At 47.1% G+C, this 18,837-nt stretch overlaps 1 protein-coding gene across 3 annotated transcripts in view; it reads right to left on the bottom strand.

The window, feature by feature from the left end:
* The window catches only part of ACTN1 (actinin alpha 1), a 96,314-nt gene extending 77,724 nt beyond the window's left edge, over positions 1-18,590 (bottom strand). For all 3 annotated transcript variants that reach the window (XM_080619956.1, XM_080619954.1, XM_080619955.1), the window contains exon 1: positions 18,360-18,590. In XM_080619956.1, the coding sequence (XP_080476082.1) occupies positions 18,360-18,464 (105 nt within the window). In that variant the 5' untranslated portion in view covers positions 18,465-18,590. The remainder of the gene's footprint in view (positions 1-18,359) is intronic.
* Positions 18,591-18,837: the final 247 nt, after the last annotated feature.

The following is an 18,837-nucleotide window of genomic DNA, read 5'->3' as shown; positions in this document are numbered from 1 at the left end:
CTAAGCCAACCACCATTCTTGAGTTACCATGGTTGTTCAAGGACTAGCTGTAGAAGCTGCTACCACATCAACCTCTTTGACCCCCGCTGCCTTGCCCTAGGAAGCTGCCTAGAGATGCTGCTACACACAGAAAGCCAGCAAGAGCATTTGTGAAGCTAGGGAAATAGACTGAACTTGTGCTAATGCATATTCATAAATGCTCCTATTCTTACATGTTTGTGTAAGAAAATGCCAAATCATTTAGTCACAGATAATACGTCAGAGTACAGCTCATCTCTTAAGCAACGCCTTCCATACTCACCATTCCCAATTTGGTGTTGCCTGACAATTTTCCTTTGCAACAGTTGCTAAGCAAAACATTTGCAATTCAACTTATCACAACAGATAAGTGGTTCCTAGTGGTTACGCAGTAGCATGCATGGCTGGTGAGTTCATGCTTTGACCTACCCTGGGTTGTGTTTTTTTCAGATCTGTGATCTCGGGGTATTTTACTCTTTACCTAAGGAATGCCTGAATCATTTCTACTGCAATCTATGCATTATGGATACAATAGGAATACTAAATTAGCAGATTCCAGCTCCTGCATCATAGTACTTTACGGGGGAAAAAAACCCAAAAACAACCCAAAACCCAAACAAACAAAAAGCCCAACCCCAAAGCCCCATCACTGACAAGAAACATATAACCCAAACAGCAAGACATGCAGTTTGCATAAAATCTACAAGTCCTCATTGCCATGATGTTTGTCATCCATTTTCTTGACTAAGGAATGATCTAAGTGAGGCAAGGTGCATGCAGATGACAGATAGCAGTGTTAGTTACCACATAAAAGTCAAATTACCCCTGGCAGAAACAGCCAGGGAACATTTATTACCACTTGTTTCAGTAGGCAAGGTGCACTCAGGGGACAGATAATGTTGGTTACCTTGCAGAAGGCAAATTACCCCGGTACAAAACAGACAAGGCATATTTATTGCCACTTGTTTCAGAAGTCCCCAAAGCCTCATTCCAGCAATATCCATACAAGGTCTGTCAATATCTACTGAAACCAATACCTTGCTAGCACCTTAAGACATCTACCACAAGTCTTCTAACTAAAGGAATCTGGGATAATTTCCGGAAGTTCAAGTAGCTTTCTGCTTTTCTTATAACAACCCTGTTTAGTGCAAGACCAATACAATAAGGTTAATTCAAGACAGATTCAAACTGCAATATATTTAATATGTGTGGCTAAGGAGCTACCATAGGTTTGCAGTCACAGATAGCATTTAGCAGAATAGGAAGCAGGAACTCATCTCCTTTCCTGCTGAAGTATGAAAGAGTAAACAAAAGTCAACTTTGTTGAGGAAAAAGGAGGGTCCTTCTGACATTAGTAACAAGACAGATGGACAAGCTTATTTCAAGCTTGTGCTTGTCCTATTCCCCTTCAGACCAAGAGCTTCCTAAGCAGATAGACCCCAATAACAACCAGGATGGGTCAAGAGAAGTTCTTTTTCCATTATCTTTTGCTTCATCACAGGAAGGGGAGGGGGGAAGAGGGAAGAGTACACCTCTCCGTCCTTTCTCTTCCAGTAATTCATGCAAACTTTATCCATGGATGATCAGAATTTTCAGGTAAGACAGATGAAAAACATGTAGTGATGGAAAAAAGATCTTCGGAAGCATGAGGGAAAACAGACTTCTGCAACTCCTAAGAGATAATAGGAGGCTTCAGAAACTGCTTTGGAAATTGGCAGCAATGCAGGTTGCTGCCACATGCTGAAGCTCTAAGAAGGACAAGGCAAGTCTTCACAAATGAACTGGCACTGTACTGAAGTGAAAAAGCCCCATGGTGTCTGTATATATGGGCAGAAATGAGTTTGTTAGAGAGAAAAAACAGAGGAATCTGTGTTGTGCAGGAGGAGTATAAGGAAGGTAAATCACACCCTGCCTTTGGGCCCCTTGGAAGTTTGCTACAGTTATGCCCACGCTGATAACAATGGTAAGCTATATACCATGCTGCAAAATTACACCTTCCCGCTTGTCCCAAACCACACCTCAAAATCTAATTTGAATACTGTACTTGGCTCTCCAGCACCTCAACCGCTTGTATTCAGTACTGGCCAAATTGCTGAGTGACACCCATCCAAACCCTCATGCCAAGGGGCACAGTCCCACTTCCTAGACTGGTTAATATCGAGCCTGAACAGCTTCACACACTAATCTCAAACCAGCATCCAGCCAGGACCTGCTTTGGTAGGGATCAAGTTATTATGGAATAAGTTAATTTCTGACAAAACTTCCCTGGCTTCAAACTCAGACCAATAATGAATGTAGTTCACCCGAATCCAGTCTTTGTTCCTAAAACTGTGCATTTTATGTTCTCCCAACAGCTCCCCGAGGGCTGCAGGGATGAGCAGGTCTCTGCAAGTGAGCTTATGGCAGACCGCACAGCTTTACAGGAGTACCAACATGAAACACATTGTTTCAGGGTCTCCGGTTAAGTACTAATCTTCTTCCGGATTTGGATGCCAGCCCCGATTATGAGAAGTAAACAGAACTGTGCCATGTGATACATGTGCTTAAACCTCTTCCTGCTGGCAGCTGGATGTCAGCACAAAGTTGCAAGGGGAACAGCAAAACAGTGTCTCCACAGACTGACTGGCCTTTTGTCTTCAGCTTGGTGCTTGCTGCTGTCTTCCTCTGGAAAACCACGACCACACAATGGAAGGCTGAAGAAGGATGAATGTGATTTCCACCATAACTAGTCCCCTGGAAGTCTGCTTTATTCAGTGATCTACCCTACTCTGACCCAGGCATATGACTGGGCACCAGCGACAGACACATCCAACAACACCACCAGTCTACGTGCAGCTTCACAAAGAAAAGGGTATGGGTAATTAAGATCCCACAGTGGGAGGCTCAAGCTAATCTTGTCTGTGGGCCAGGAAGAAATAATCCCACTCCCAACACACTGAATAACCAGCGGGTGGCCTTGAAGAGCAAGGGCACAGTTGTCCCAACCCTTTCCTCAGCAAGCAATCACGCGATTGTTACAAACTACAGTAGGTTATTGGCCATCACCCAGAGATACCACGGCTGCTGCACAAGCATCCAGTACAAGGCATCATACACTGTGCTCCCACTCCAACTGCTGCCACAAGTGTTGCTCAGTTATGACCATGCAACCCTCTACCAGTACCCACCACAGCTTGGGAAGAGGAATTTCAGCTCCTCTTTCCCATGGGATCCTTTTCCCTCCCATGGGATCACATATCCTATCATCAAGGCACGTAGGATCTAACCTTTGCAGAACTCTTCCTTCCTCTTGTGCCGTCAGATGGCCACAGAGTATTGTGCTTGTAAGGGAAACGTTTTCTTCCTGCACAAATCAGGCAATCCAACTCCGAAAGTGGATTTTCCACAGCATTAAGTTCAACCTGGTACTTAGCAAGCCTAGCTACACTTATTAGTGGCCTAGTACCTCCACACATCCTACCTCCTACATCCTATGCACTGCACTGGCAACTGCCAGAGGAAGTTAGTCATTTCCACGTTACACAGTCTCCCATGCCATGAGCCAGCCAACCCATTCCTGCATGCAGGTAAGGTATTGTTAAGTGAATTAGAATTTATTTCTTCCCTCCTCAGCTGCCAAAACAACTAAGCCTCTTGCATTACTTAGCAAGCTACTCTCTAGGACTTTTTTTCCTCCTGACTTCCTGATGCTTAAGAACCCAACCCTGATAATTTAGAAGCCTGTCTCCAGCTCTGTGTGGTTTCTCTCTATTTAGGACTGCTGTAGGCTAAGCTCTACTCAAGAAGACTCAGCACAGAGCCCTGATGTGTTCATGCCGTAGACTTTGAAGTACACTTGAGCAACAGTTGGCAGAGCAATACAGGTCCATATCAACAGTGACGAGGCAGCAAAAGGAGATCAGAGCACTAAGCATTGTTAGGGAATAAAGAGCCAGGCACCCATCAGTGGAACCACTGCAGGAGAGCATCCCCCTGCTGGCAGGGGATTCCTGCTCAGCTCACTGTAGCGGGAGCTAGTCCTATTGCATTATCCCAACAGGGAAGCACCAGCTCCCAGGCATGAGGGGGCAACCCACAGCACAGCCTTTTGCTCCCCAAACTCTCTACAGCACCCTTGCTGCTCTTTAAAGATGGGGATCAGACTACTGGTACCTGTTCATGGAAGAAGTCTGGTATTCTGCAAAGCAGCATGGCAAAATCCTCAGGTTTTGATCTTTCAGACTTGGAGGGATAAAGACTGCACTTACTGAGCAGCTTTGTTTCCTCAAAGCTTCAGTAACTGGGTTCGTATGAACTGCCCTGAGCTCTGGCAATCTCTGCAGAGCTTAAGAGGAGGGGGCTAATGCTCCTGCATAGACAAGAGAAGCAGCTTCTTTCCCAGCTCAGCAGCTGCTGCACAGCAGTTCTTTGACCAGCTATTAAGCACTCACTTCCAGAAGCCAGGAGACTGCATTGGACTTGAAAATGAGAAAGATGCCAAATCCCAGTCCAGGGCCAGCGCTTGGGGAACCAGGCAATGCAATGTTCAGAACACAGATCCACCTATATTTATTTCCACTGCAAAAACAGTTTGGATGTGGTTTTTTTTGGGGGGTGGGGTTTTTTTTTGGTTTTTTTTTTTTCTTTTTGGGTTTTTTTTTTAACTTAGACTCTCTCCAGCTCTTTCCCATTTTCTTGCTGCTCCCTCACTGTGGGGAACCATCTGTGTTCAACTCTTCTCCCTCTTACAGTTTTGGTGCATTAATTTTAACACCGATTCAGTTCTTTCACATAGCTCACAGTTCATGTCCACAAGCAGTAATGTTGGAGCAATAGAGAAGCCGTGCCTTGCAAGGGAGGGAAGGAACCACTGAGAATACTTACTTCTCAGGCAGCTACTGCTAGTGCAGCCCTCTTTATCAAGTCGTAAACATAGTCTTGCTGCTTTCAACATTACTTACTTGTGGCAGGCTGATTTCTATTCTCCCTCTCCAAATCCCTTCCCCCATAATCTCAAATGTCTTGCATGGCTAGAGGTGGTTTTGAGCTGCATTCCTACCTATGGAGAGTTGGCAGACAGTTTATTCTTTTCACATGCAGACTAGAACTATCACCTGGTCCAAGCTGCAAAAATTCAAGGAATTTGGGCGGGACTTAAAGAAAGTGAGAAAGCATTGCTTTGCTTTCCAACCTAATAAAAGGTATTCAGAAGCCTGGAACACAGCACAAACCTCCAGCTCCTTTTGGCTGCCAGAGCCAGATCCCATCTAAAAACCGTATTGCTGAGGGGCTGGTTTAAGGGCTGGTGTTGACCGCTTTATTGACAAGCTGCCGTTAAAGTGGACAGTCCCACTCTGCACTCACCCTTCAACTTCTCTCACCCTGCCACCCCCTTCTTCTCTTAACCTTAGGCTCAGCAGGATCAACTCTGCTGTCTGGTTGAAAACTCGCTTTGGTGATCATGGGCGCATCCAGCTGAGAACAAGTGTCAGATAAGCACAGTCAAACTGGACTGAAGATTGTGAAACTGCATCTGGAGCAAGTCTTGCCCCAAGTAAATGGATGAAGACAGAACACTCAGCACTTGCATAAGCAAAAGTTACATAAATTAGGTGCAAACCCCGAGATTTTGGCAGGCCTTTGGAATCATTAGGGACTGCCAGTTTGGATATACTTTATGTCACCTTCTGGCAAACTGTCTAGAATACACTTTACAGACTACAGTTAAACAATACATTTATTCAGCCCTTTAGTATAGCTGCAGAAGTACCGAAGGAAGTTCACTACTCAAAAAGCAGCTGAGTGCTACGCAAACTACATCAAGAGCTCAGGAGTGTGCTCTCCCACAGTATACATATGTAAAAATATTTTACCTACTCGTATCCTCTTGGGAAGGCAAAGCAAGTAGCAAATGGAGGGTAAATTAAGCCCCAGTTAGACAGAAAACAGGCATGTTTAGCTAATATTTCTATTCTCTTCCACTAAGATTGGAAAGGTAGCTTTTGTTCTGATGCAACTAACACCAACAAAGTAGTCTCTACATGAAAGAGATTAAAGATAATTGTTAAAAACTTACTAACAAAAAGTTTCAAAAGCACCACACTTTCCAGCACCACATCATTTTGTTGATGTATCAGACCATGAAAGCCAGCAATTCACATAAGCAAAACAGCAATCTTCAAAGCATATAAGATCACTGAACACAATGGCAGAGTAAGATGGGAACACAGATTTCCCTTCCTAGTTCCTGTTAATGAAGGTGAGGCAAGGAAAGGAAGATGAGAAGAAGAGGAGGGAGAATTTCAGATAGGGAACTGTAAGCAGAAAAAGATATCAAGGAGCAGCATGGGAGACTTTCAACTCAAAGCAAAATTTAACAAAAATTAGCATGCTGATGATTTTATTCCCTTTGTTTACACCCACATCAAAAATTTACTACTGAATACTGCTGTATTACACTGACAGAGTTGGAAGGGTGTGGAGAAAGGGTCATGTATACCCGCAAGTTTGTAGCAAGAACTCTGAAAGCAGACATCTGAAGCTAAAGATGCCAGAAATATAGAAGCACCACTCTGAAGTGGCCTATTACTAGATCTCATCCTGAGAACAGACCAGGAAGCACTCAAGCAGGGTGAGCCAGCAGTGGCTGTGCCAACACCTGAAACCAACAGCGAGTCAAATGAATGGTGCTAGTGCAGAATACAGAACTGGAAACAATTTCATCGAGTCAAGTGGATTGAAAGTACCACAAACAGGGAAGCAACTTTTACATGCTATAATCAGCACAACTTGTCTTCAGATAATCGATTTTAAATACAAGTATTTATGCTACCATCTCTTCAGTGCTTGTGGCTTTACAGCACCTAGGAACCATGCTCACAGATCAGTGTTCTGTGGTGGAGGGCGGCGTACAAACACAGCCCAGAAACACTGTCCCTTTCCCCAATTACCCTGCAGGATGTGAGCACGATAAGAGACTGCAGGAAGATGCAAATAGTTGCTAGGACGGAGTGCATGGCACTAGGCAGACTCTGCTCAGGACAGCAGGCAGAGAACTTAGCATGTCACAAGGCCCACCCCATCTATCTCTGGCCACTGGAACTCTAAGACTTCTTCACCTTACTGACCACTCTGACCTACATGGCAACAAGTACATTTTCAGTCTTTCATGCAAGTCAGTGATAGCAGTAGATTTCTGGGGCAACAAGGTAAGTTTACAGACAGCAGTGGCAAAGGCTGACAGCACGCACAAGATTCAGAGGGGTAAGAACATCTCTTCACTTTAACAAGTTCATACTTGTTCCTCACCACTGTCCTCTTCCTCCTCAAGAAGGAAGAGCCTGAGTTACAATAAGCTTCATATAAAGAGGTAAAAATGAAGAAGCAGAACAATGGGTGGAGAAAAGCATGTTGATACTGCCCTCCTGTCAGGAAAGCAGTCTCATTTGCTCCCAAAAGGAGAAGTGGCTGAAGAATGCAGTAGAGGGATGCGTCTGCTTGGAAACCCCTAGTCTTGCAGAATTAATCTGAAGCTGAAGTCTTTGCTGTAGGCCTTGCCTACAAAGTTAGTAATTTGGCGGGTGGGAGGACAGCACAGACATTGTGCAGAGTGACAAGAGGGTACTCTGACAGCAAGAGAAGTCATGTAATAAAACAGATGTCAAGTGCTACTACATCATACCTTCATACCACCAGCTGCCTTGCAAGTTCCACCCAACACTGGTGTCTTCCGACCACAGCTTACAAAGAGAAGGCTTCTTTCTGACAAAGGGGCAGCACATCACCATAATCTGGGCACACGAGCTCACCTCCATGGGCTTCTGAGCTTCTCTGGGCTGTGGGAGGGCCAAGTAGCACCAGCCAGGGCTTGGCATGAGAGACACAGCATGGCCTGTGCCAGCCTTGCCCTGTATCCCCTCTACCCACCCCTAGGCCATCAGATGTAATTAACTCTCACAGGACTGCAAGCAAAAATTGTTCCAGATCTGCAAACACAGAGGACATTATGCTTCAAGTGTTTCAGTTACTGTAAGCAGTTCACTAATTACAGTAGTAATGATTGGATTATGGCCAGTTAACAGCTTTAAAGAAACAAGACATCATAGGAGGGGGTGGGAAATACTCTTTTGGGTCTAGGATGGAAACAGCTTTCAGCAGTCCACCCTGTAGGAGGCTGTCAATAGCTGGTTGGGTCAGACTGTTTGCAACAGGCTGCAAGCAGCAATGTAATGTGTCACTAAATGATATGCTGGCACATTAAAATCATCAGTGTTGGAGGAGGTGTGCTTGCAGGAACAGAAGATCCCGTGTTCACACACTGGCTCTGTCAGCTCCAACACCTCTGCAGGACTGGACTCAGAAGATGGGCTGCAGACGGGGGTGTGCACGCTAACTTACCTACACAGTATGGTGCTGTGAGACTTTGTTTCAGCAGGCAAGGAGATGTGACTACAAGAGTTTTAGAAACATTTTAACGGAGACCTGCTAGCTCCAACCAAACTATCAAATGCGAACACCCACAGTATCAGGAGCCAAAGGTGCTCACCAGAAAGCTCGAAGTCTCCTTTCACTGCCAATCGGTGCACTGCACTGCAAGGACCACAGTATCAGGCTCTAATCCCTTAGTCCTTCCAGTTGCTAAAAGTCCATACAAGGAACACGCTGGGAGAGTCCTGGATTCTCACACATCTTACTCTTCTTCTGCATCTGACTGCAGAGCAGTCTTTGCAGAAAAGCAGGTAGACCAATGGATCCCTGCAAAAAGTCTCATCCCAATGCACTAAGACAGCAACAAGAAGCACTGCCAGCTATGGAAGATGAAATGTTTTGTGGCCATGCCTTTTCTGGAGGGCAATAGGTCTCAGAGGCACAGCCTTCCCTGTGAAGGGCATCTTCTGCCCCATAGCAGCTTCCACAAAAGAAAAGACTATCCTATTTTACACAAGAAATCGCTAGGGTGTTGAAACCGCAATGAAGGGAACAATACTCATTCTCTGATGACAACCCTGACGGCACTGCCAGCAGTACACCCTTGTGGGTTGGGCAGCTCTGCCCAACTAAGGAAAGTCAATCCCTTGCACCCCACTACCCACAACCACCACACCTTGGTGGTGACACCCATTGTGTCTCCTGCACAAGCTCTTCAATGAATTCCCTCACCCCCTCCTCAGCAGTATCTTGCTGTGTTTGGTCTCCTTGTTCCCCTTTCCTTTCAGAGGACTTCAGTTGATGGCTGGCAGAAACTGAGTTTGGTGTCGCTGGCTGGAGGGAGAGGATTTCTGGCAGGAGAGAACCACGGAGCTGGGCACCTTGCCCAGAGTGAGTTCACACTTGGCTCACCACAGCTGGAAATGAGCTCCCAACGGCCCAACAAAACCCTTGGGAAACAGCAAGTTTCCACGTGTTAGCCATTTTGAAAGACTGTGTTCATGGATGTACCACCCCTACCAACCTCCTCTGCACAGCACAGCTGCCTGCAAGTGTCACTGCCAAAAGGTGCTTGATGAGCAAGCGCTGACGAAGCACAAGGACTTGCTTTGTGTGTGGAGTCAGGTGTGGCCAAGATAGAAGCTTCCTCTGGATGTGCTCCTCCCATACAGCAGCACCGGGAGCACAGCTACAGGGAAGGCAGAGGCTTAAACAAAGGTAGCCCCATGCTCCTTTTCCCACCACGCCCTAGCACCGGAGCTACTGCTCTCCCCTCCCTCATCAGTGGGATCTCTACATCTCCCAAACCAGAAGAGACATGTAAGAAACTCACCTGGAAGCATAAATATGTTTAAAAAGCTGGAACTGCTTTTGGCTGCAATCAAAGTTTTCCTTAGGAAATTAAGTATTTTCCGTTGTGATAGGCCCTGACATAGACACAGTCCAAACAGCTTTAAACAAAGTGTCCTTTCTTTGATATTGTTTAGCAGTTAAGAAGTTAAATTGCTCCTTTTTGGTTTTTTTTTTCTTCACCTGTGGAACCAAATTTTAACATTTTCTTGTGGATAATACATTTAACAGCAGAACTAACTCATCTTCTGAAGGATAGATTTAAATAAACCGAGGGGATCACAAGTAGGTACATTGGGTAGCAAGAGAAACTCAGCTGCCATAGACCCAAGGAATCTGGCCAGGAAACAGGGTTCTGGGATGTACGCATCACTTTCCATGATGAAGAAAAGAGCACTCAGCTGGGATACAGAGACCATACATGGTTCTCTCGCTCTCCCTCATCTCTCAGAAGCCTTTACGGGCTAGCTCCTGGAGCAAAGATGTAACAGCACAACTTCCATTTACAGCAGCAGTGAAGTTCATGTGCTTAGCATCATATGCTGCAGCAAGGAGTTGCAAGTGCCCTGGCTGCCTGATCCAAAGGCTATGGAAAGCACAAGTCCTTCCTCTGCTGCCAACTGGCCTTGGTTCAGCACCTGTGTAGGATGGAAGAGTTGTCCTCAGACTCATGAAAGGAAGAACTGAGTATTCCGCATGAAACCTCTCCAGTCTCCTGCACCCTGCTCACAGAAGGGGCAGAGCAAGCAGGCTGCCCATCCACACTGCTCTGTGTGGCACAGAGACACAAAATGTCACAAGGGTTATTCTGCAAACGAGGAGCACATGTTAAGACATACAAGCAGAGCCCACCTGTCCTATCCTGAAGGGCAGGCCCTACACAACAGTAATGCATGGTCACTGCAAAGTCAAGCAGACTGCTAAAGAAGCAACCAGCCGATGCATCAAGTCACCCCTGCCTCCCCATGACCACATAAGCCATCTAAGCAGAAGTGGAAAAAGTTGCTTCTTAAGAAGCCTGCACTTCAGCCTGCCTATCAGCTATCCTCATCACTGGTGTGTTTCTGCAAGATTGCCCAGAAGCCTGGATTGCTGGTATTCAGACCTACTTGAAACCACTCCAGTCTATCACAGATAGGTGATATATGGAGAATCATATAAGTGGTGTCTGCTGTTGTGAGTGTTAATAGCCAAGACAGCCTTTTCACCTGCCAGCACTTCCATCTTGGCTCCAATATAATGGAAAGGCCAGTTTTGCTGCCTTTTCCCACACCACAGGGACAAGTACATTTCCAGGAGACTTTTGGTCTACGTAAGTGGAACGACAAATCAAAGACTCAATCCAGATGAGACACCAAAAGCCCCTACTTATTCATGCATACCCCACCCCTGCCAATGGGAGCTGCTTCAGTGCACTGAGCATGGAGAAGGTCTCTGCAGAGCCTTGTTCATGTTGTAATGCTCCAAAGCAGCAATGAACTTGGAAGGACAAGAAAGGACAAGTGTAAGTAAAAGTCTAAGGTGAACCAGCTGCAGTACTGGTACAAGGGTTGGCTTGCAAAAGCCTGACCCAGACCTTACCAAATAAGATACACACTTTGCCACCTAAACGGGAAAGACACAACGACAGGAAATCCACATGAGGAAAAAAACGGTTCTGCCTTCCTACCTAATAGGGAGCCAAGAGGTTAAACTGGCCCCAGGCCACACCACAAACATCCTATGACAAAGTTCTGCTCTCATGCAGTGGGGGAATGAGAGCAGGGAATGCAACAGTGGGAGGGGAAGAGGAAGCAAGCTTTTTTGGTTAATCATATTAATGCTACTGGTTTTGTTCACTTAGGTAGCTTTTGGGTTGGCCCAAGAAGTCCTCAGTTCAGTCTCAGGGATCTCGGTGACTCTATTAGACCTGTACATCAGTCTCACGTGCCAGGGTCAAAGAAAAGTGGTGGGTAGCTCAATAAAACAGAGGTGGGGGGGTGGGGGGGTGTTGTGGAACCAGATGATCTTAAAGTCCTTCCCAACCCTGACTATTCTATGATTCTATGACTGGCACCAGACAGAAGGTCCTGTTGCTGACAAGCCTATCTCACCACTCTACACCAACTCATCCCAACAGATCCAAGCTCTATGTAACATGCTTCAGACCCAGTGTCCCAGGGTCGGAGCAAATCTTCGGCCTCTATGATGAAGTTATGATTCTGCCTTTCTTGCTTATGTCATGTTTCTCCCACCTAAGCTGCCAAGCATGCTACACATGTTTTTCCCCCTAAACAGAGTTCGCCTATGGCTTTGAGAGAATGAGAGGGTTTTACACAGCTATACAAGATTTGTAGAAGTCACGGTAAGAACATTCCTTACGGTAACTATGCTTCCAATAGTCACAAGTGGCAAGAAAACAGTTTCAGGTTCTTACACATAAGTAAGTTCTACTGCACCATCCCCCATCCTCCTCAAACACCATTGCTTAGACTGTACAAAATCACAGTAATACATCCAGCAAGCCCCTGGGGCAGACACAACACAATAAGGTGAGACCAGTCCACTGTATGTGTCATATTTTAGCAGCTTCACAACATTTCCCCAGACAGCTTCTCCAGCCTCTTTTCTACAGTGGCTGCTTTCTGCACCTCATTGTAGAAAAAGCACAGCCATGTGCTAGTGTAAGTGCACCCCAGAGAACAACCTGAGCATCAGGCACAACAGTGATAATCCACAGGCACCTGGAAATGCTCTCAGTCCCTCCCAGCACATCCGTGCGAGTTTTCACCACCTCTGTCACTGCTGCTTGTGCCAACCTTGAAAGCTTAATTGAGACAGCACAGAAAAGCACACAGAGTCACAACTGGCTGGGGAGGCCAACTGAACCCTGTTCCTCCTCCAGTTAAAAATGCATGAGATCTGCACTGCTCACACAGCACACATGAGAAGAGCCTACAGCAAGAGCAGCTGGAAACATACCACTACCATTCATGGTGATCACCTCAGTGCTGGGAAGAGCAAGTACTACTCACTGAGTCTTCACTGTAACACACACAGCTTCTAAAAATGTGATCCCTGAGTTCATGAACACTTTTACTGAACAGGTTTATCAGCCTACATTACCACAGCTACTATCCAGTTACACTTGAATTTCATAGCCAGACAACATAATCTCATATAAAAGCATGTGCGTCCTTCTAAAGAGACAAGTTCTTATCAGACAGCCAAGAAAACTGAAGCTTCCAAACAGCTTCTGCTTAAAGATGCCCTACGTAGCACTCTAGACACCCCAAGCTATAGCACCGAGCACTGCGAGCAGTCAGGGAGGAAAACAATGTTATCCTCTCCAGCCTTTGCACTTATGCACAGAAAAAAATGTCATTACCAAATTAGATGCACAAGAATTTAAATTGGTTGCCTGAAGCAGCCACAAGAAATTCCCCAGACAGACACACTTTACACCGCTGGGCTTGTAGCTGGATGCCTTTGAGGTGTTTCATCGTCCCCCAGAGGATTAGGAGAAGGAACAGCTCAATACGGTTTGGTAATCATCATGTTCTCTTGAGCTGATCCTTGGGATCTGTTATAGAGCCTCCCACCCAAGCCAAAGAATGCGCAGTCTCCTTTTTAACCCATGCCTGCTTTCTCCTTAGTTTCCCCCCTTAAATAGGATGCTGGATATGTCACTGCAAAGTGCACATACCTCATTCATCACCAAGAAGTTACAATGAATGATAATGTTCTTGCCAAGAACCCACAAGCACATACTTCCTGACAAAACCTGATCATAGAAAAGTATGAGGCAGCTCCCAAATTCAAGGATAAATAACTTATCTACAAAGCCAGTTATTTCCAGAGCCCCAGCTCTGAAGTTTTGAGTTTAACACTTGGAAGAGCAAGTATCTGGCAGTAAGCTACGTATGTTAAACAACAAAAGCTTGATCTGAAAGATAAAGAGATATCTGGTGATCTATATTGCCTGCCTGACTAAAAAAAACAGCTGAGCAAGCAGTCTTATAAATGTCATCATTCTGCTTATGTATTGATACTGGTTGGTGCAAAATAAGACACACAAGGACTATCCCTTTCTATGGCCAGTCAAGTACTACACAGTGTCCCTCACAGTGGGAGCAAAGGAACCCAACATGGTACTATATATTGGTGCTATACATTCACCAACACACATTCATTTACCTCATTGCTGAATCTATGATGGTACTGAAAGAAACTTTAGCAAACTACAGAGTAGGTGTGGTATCACACCTCTGTGTGGGTTCACTTCAGCCTTCTGGAAATCTAGATACCCTTCTCAAAATAGACCCTGTCTGGACAAGAGGACACTCAACCCAAGAGAAAAGGAAGTTGTGATTGTCAGAGATGCCAGTCACACTCATACCACCTGATCCAAGCATGCTACCAGCTTGGAGGTGTGGCATTTCCATAAGGGACCTGAGATCCTTTTAACAACAAAACTCAAATCCTAACAAGAGCAGCAAGATCTGTTGGATGCAGACACAGCAGAGCCATGAGACCCATGGCTTTTTAGGTCATTGTGTTTATGTATATCTTCATAATGCAGGGCATGGCACAGAGTGGTGAGAGGAGACACAGGAGACTGCCTTTTCTAACAGGGAATGTCTGTAAGTTCATGAATAACTGTACTTTGTAAGTACTTGTTTAGGACAGAAAAGGTGTTCCCAAAGTCTGCATTACCACTGCTTCAGCAGCACCGTAAGTTCTCTCAGCCAGCAGTATCATTTACTGCCACATTGTCACATAAATGCCGATCTGGTGAAGCAGAGCAGCAGTGGATAAAGACAAGGCACATCTAGTTCAGTGATCTGATTTTTTAATTATTACTATTTTATGTAAAGAAAAACATTACTATCATTCCTTACAGCATTTAATTTGTATATGGCTGTCTTCTACATGCTGCAAATGAACACTGTTTGAAAAGTCTGAACACGGCAGCTGGCTATTTGTCATTAGAAGGGAGGAATGTCCTTGTGGGCACAAGTACAACCTCTTGGCCAGTAAATGCCTAGGTATGTGTTTTTTACATGGCAAACTATCTCAAAAGCTAGGTGAGACTGTTGCAGTGGCTTTCAGCATTCTTCTCCTGACTCCAGACAGAAAAGAAGAGAGAAGGGAAAGGAAAATAATTGCTATTAGAATAAATTAGTGAGATGAATTCAGCAGTGCAAAAGGAAAAGTATTTTAATCTCAAGAAGAGACCCCCTGCTCCTACACAAAAGGCTGTGCACAGGCTTATATCTAGTGAGAAGCAGCTGAATTTGTTCTGCACATTGTATTTTTTTACTACTTATGAAGAGCTATGCTATGACAAGTCCTTTAAATCCTCTTATAATCTCTTGTGATAGACATGAAAAGTAGGCTTCCCATGGAAAGCCGCTTTCCTCCCAGGAACTGTCACTTTATCCCTGCATTGTAAAACAGTAACTTCCCAGGAAGGGATAGGTGGGAAGAGGCACGAGACTCTTCTCTGTATCATGTTCAAGAGGCTAAGCTTCACCCTTCAAATATGAATTTCCACTCTGCAGCTCACCTATTTACCCACCTCAAAGCAGCTCATGGGATCATACCTCAAGCACCATGCCAGACAGCAAAGGCTGTGTGTATCTGTGCCTCAGCACAGGTAGGAAAACTGTGAAACACCCCCTGAAAACTCAGCAAGCTTCTTACCCTTACAGTGCGTCTGTTGAGGCTGTTACTAAAAAACTGGCAGATCTTCCTGCTTCTGATGTCTGTCATGAGCTCTGCTGAGCCCATGCAGACAGGAGAAGGGGAGCTGGATTCAATTCATCTTTGAGCAACATCTCCAGACTGTTTCTTCCCAAGCCTCAATTAGTCCCAGCTGCACAAATCTGTGCAGGAGAGCACTGAGGCAGAGCTATTGCCAGCCCACAGGGCCTTACTGAGCTACAACACGAGAGGCTGGGTTGGAAACAGCCAGCAGGACATGGCCACTTCTCGCCCTGACATTTGTTCAGTGAATTCACTGGCCATGCCACTGCTTTAGACATGCTATCTCCCCTCCTAGAGGGGGCCTTAGCATGAAAGTTTCAAGTCAGCCCCTCTGGCTGGCTTCAGTGCCATAAATAATAATGGCAATAATTCAGTTGTACTTAAATCAGATTTAGTACTAAATCAGACAGATTTCCTTTGTCAGAAATTCTCTAGGTGTACCTTAGGTGAAGAAAAACCTAAAACACGTGAGTCAGCCAGGAAAGATTAAGCCTGAAGAGAGTCTACAGCAATATTTGGGAGGCACAAATCTCTCTTGTTCACCTCAGCAGGCTATTAACTAATGCGTACGGTAATGAATATTTATACTATTGCAATGATTTCATTTCACAGGTAAGAAGGGGTGACAGCTTTACTACACCACATATCTGAGGTTTATGCTTGGTGGTACACTTATCTCCCCACCTCCAAAGGAAGCAAGCCCAAGACCCCAACAGGGCTTTTGGACACATTCAGCTGCAAGGAGGGGAACAAGACTGTCCCTCAATACCTGCAGAGCCTGCCTACATCGATCCCTCTGGGGGGACATTAGCCTGACAAGCTCAACTGGGAAGAGCAATCTCTCCCAGACCTGATCTTCCTACCTACAGACAACAGAGGGGTGCATCACAATAGAACTATGAGCTTGCACCCACTGCAGAAGGTAGCAGATTCAGCTGCCCATCAGCAGTAAGAGAAACAACCAAGTGACCCCACCAGCAAAGGACGCTTAAACTATGTAGAGCCATCCTGTCCGGCAAGCTGGAGAGAGACACCTAGCACATCAAATCAGCTGGTTGACCATCAAAAGAAATTGGCTTGATTATTTTGAAGTAGATACATTAATTCCTTAAAACTTCCTCTTAGATTCTCCTCTCCTCTGCACAAGTAACCCAAGTTAACAGAGTAGCTCTCTGTCCCCCTCTTGTGATAGCACCAAGAGGACTTAAAATCTCCTGGAAGGAGGTAATATTAAAAGAAGACTATTAAATTATGTCCTTTACAGCACAAAACACAACTTGGTGCTTGAGACTACTTATTAATCCAAAGGTTTAGCTCCTTCTTCTGACAACCAAGTCAGTGTCCCACTATATATAAAATATTTGCCTCGCCCTGCACCCTCACAGCATGACAATCGTTTTCCCTGACAGCCTGTGAACAATACTGCCCATCTCACTCTGAGCCCCTCTGGCTGTTTCTAGATGTATGGGCCAGATACAGGGGTGCAACTAGAGATACAGATCTCAGCCAAATAGATCCTCTGAAGAGGAGGAAACTTCCCTCCTCAAAGGAGTAGAACCCAGTTTTCTGACAAGCCATCCAGCACTCACACCCCAGACCAAGACTGTATTCCTCTCTTTCTCCTTTGTTGAAATGTCAGCTCCCACACCACCTCTTTCTCCATTAAATGCCCTGGTCTGTGTGCTTTAATTCTCCTGTTGTCTACTCTCACCATCGAAGTCCCTTCAAGCGAGTAAACTGCTGGGAGCAGCTCTATTGCTACCGCCTTCAACTAACTCATCAGACTCCAGGGCAAAGACTTTTCAGCAGCACCATTTCAGAGAGCTGCGAACAGGAGAACCTGGAAACCCTTCATCTGGAAGCAGCGGAGGTGGGAAAGGAGACGGACTGAAGAGGAGTCTTCTCACTGGTGCGGCCTCCTTCTCAGTCGCTCCCAGCTCCTTACAGGAAGCCCCACACCATGGGCTACATTATATATACTAATGTATCATTTAAGCACAAATAAGCAACAGCCTCCCCTCTAGCACGGAAGCTTTGAGGATCCTCCTGCCCGCTCACAGCTCAGGCAGAGCCAGGCACAATCCAAAACGTGAGCCCAGAACAAACAAGTGCCTGGCTGGGAAAGCGGCGGGAGACACTGCACTCCGAGGTGCCCCTGCCATGTTAGCATGAGTGTTTGCTTCAAATTCTGCCTTATTGTTGCTCGATGAAGTGACTAAAACGGAAATGTTTCGGGGATTAGGATTCCCGAGTGATCTAATACAGGATGCTTTTGGGTCTAATGGGGGAGGGGAAAAAAGAATACCTAACTAGCGAGCGGCGAGGCTGGCGCTGCTCCTGAGCTCCCCTCCCCACCGCCACCCTTTCGGCTTAAAAAAAAGGGCCGAATGTTACCATTTTTGGACATGAGTCCTCGCAAGCCCTGCCCTAAACCACACCATTCAAACGAGAAGCCAGTCACCGTCCCGCTGCCGGGACGGCGGGGCCGGGGCGCGGGCAGCGGGCAGCCGGCGGGGCTGCGGGGTGGGGCGCGGGGGGGGGGGGGACCCGCCACCGCTCCCCGCTGCCCCCCGGGGTCCCCGCTCCACCCGCGCGCACCTGCGGGCCCTGTGCCGGTGACAGGGCGGACATCTGTTGCTGCGGGGAGACCCGCCGCCGCACCTCCCTCCCCTCCGCGCCCTGCCATCACCTGCCCACCCCACCCGCCCCGCCTCGCAGCGCCAGCCTCGGCCAGGAGCGCACCGGCCCCGCCGCAGCCGGTGGCTGGCGCTGGCGAGGCCGAGTCCCGGGGGCCCCGCGGTGCGTGTGCGTGAGGAAGAGGAGAGCGGTGCGCTCACCTTCCTCTGCTGCTTCTCCCAGGCCGGATCGAGGAGCAGGTCCCGGTCCCAGTCCTCCTCCGGCTGCATGTAGTCGTTGGTCTGCTGCGGGTCGTAGTGATCCATGGCTGCTGATGCTGCGGCCCGTCTCTGTCCCGTCCGTCAGCCCGTCCTCGCGTGTCCCGCCCGCCCCGGTGGCTGCCCGCTGTGCCCGGCCCCGCGGCCGCTCAGCCCGAGCAGGCGGCGGCGGCGCCCGCTCCCACCTCTCAGCCTCAGCCGCGCGCAGCACGGCGGGGGCGGGACGCACCCCCCCCCGCCCGCGGCCTTGCCCCCGCGCCTCCCATTGGCAGGACACCCGCGACAGAGGCTGCATCTCCCAGGCACAGCGCCTCGCTCATTGGTGGTCCAGAGGGTCCGTCACGGCACCCAGCCGCTGTGATAGGTGGGCTGCGCCCGCTGCGTCCCGCCCCCAGCCCAGCCCCACACCTCCCCCGCGGCG

Source organism: Psittacula echo (genome assembly GCF_963264785.1).
Source record: "Psittacula echo genome assembly, chromosome: 5".
NCBI classification, from domain to species: domain Eukaryota; kingdom Metazoa; phylum Chordata; class Aves; order Psittaciformes; family Psittacidae; genus Psittacula; species Psittacula echo.
The sequence above is the reverse complement of the archived record's forward strand: the minus strand, read 5'-3'. Positions and strand labels throughout refer to the sequence as shown.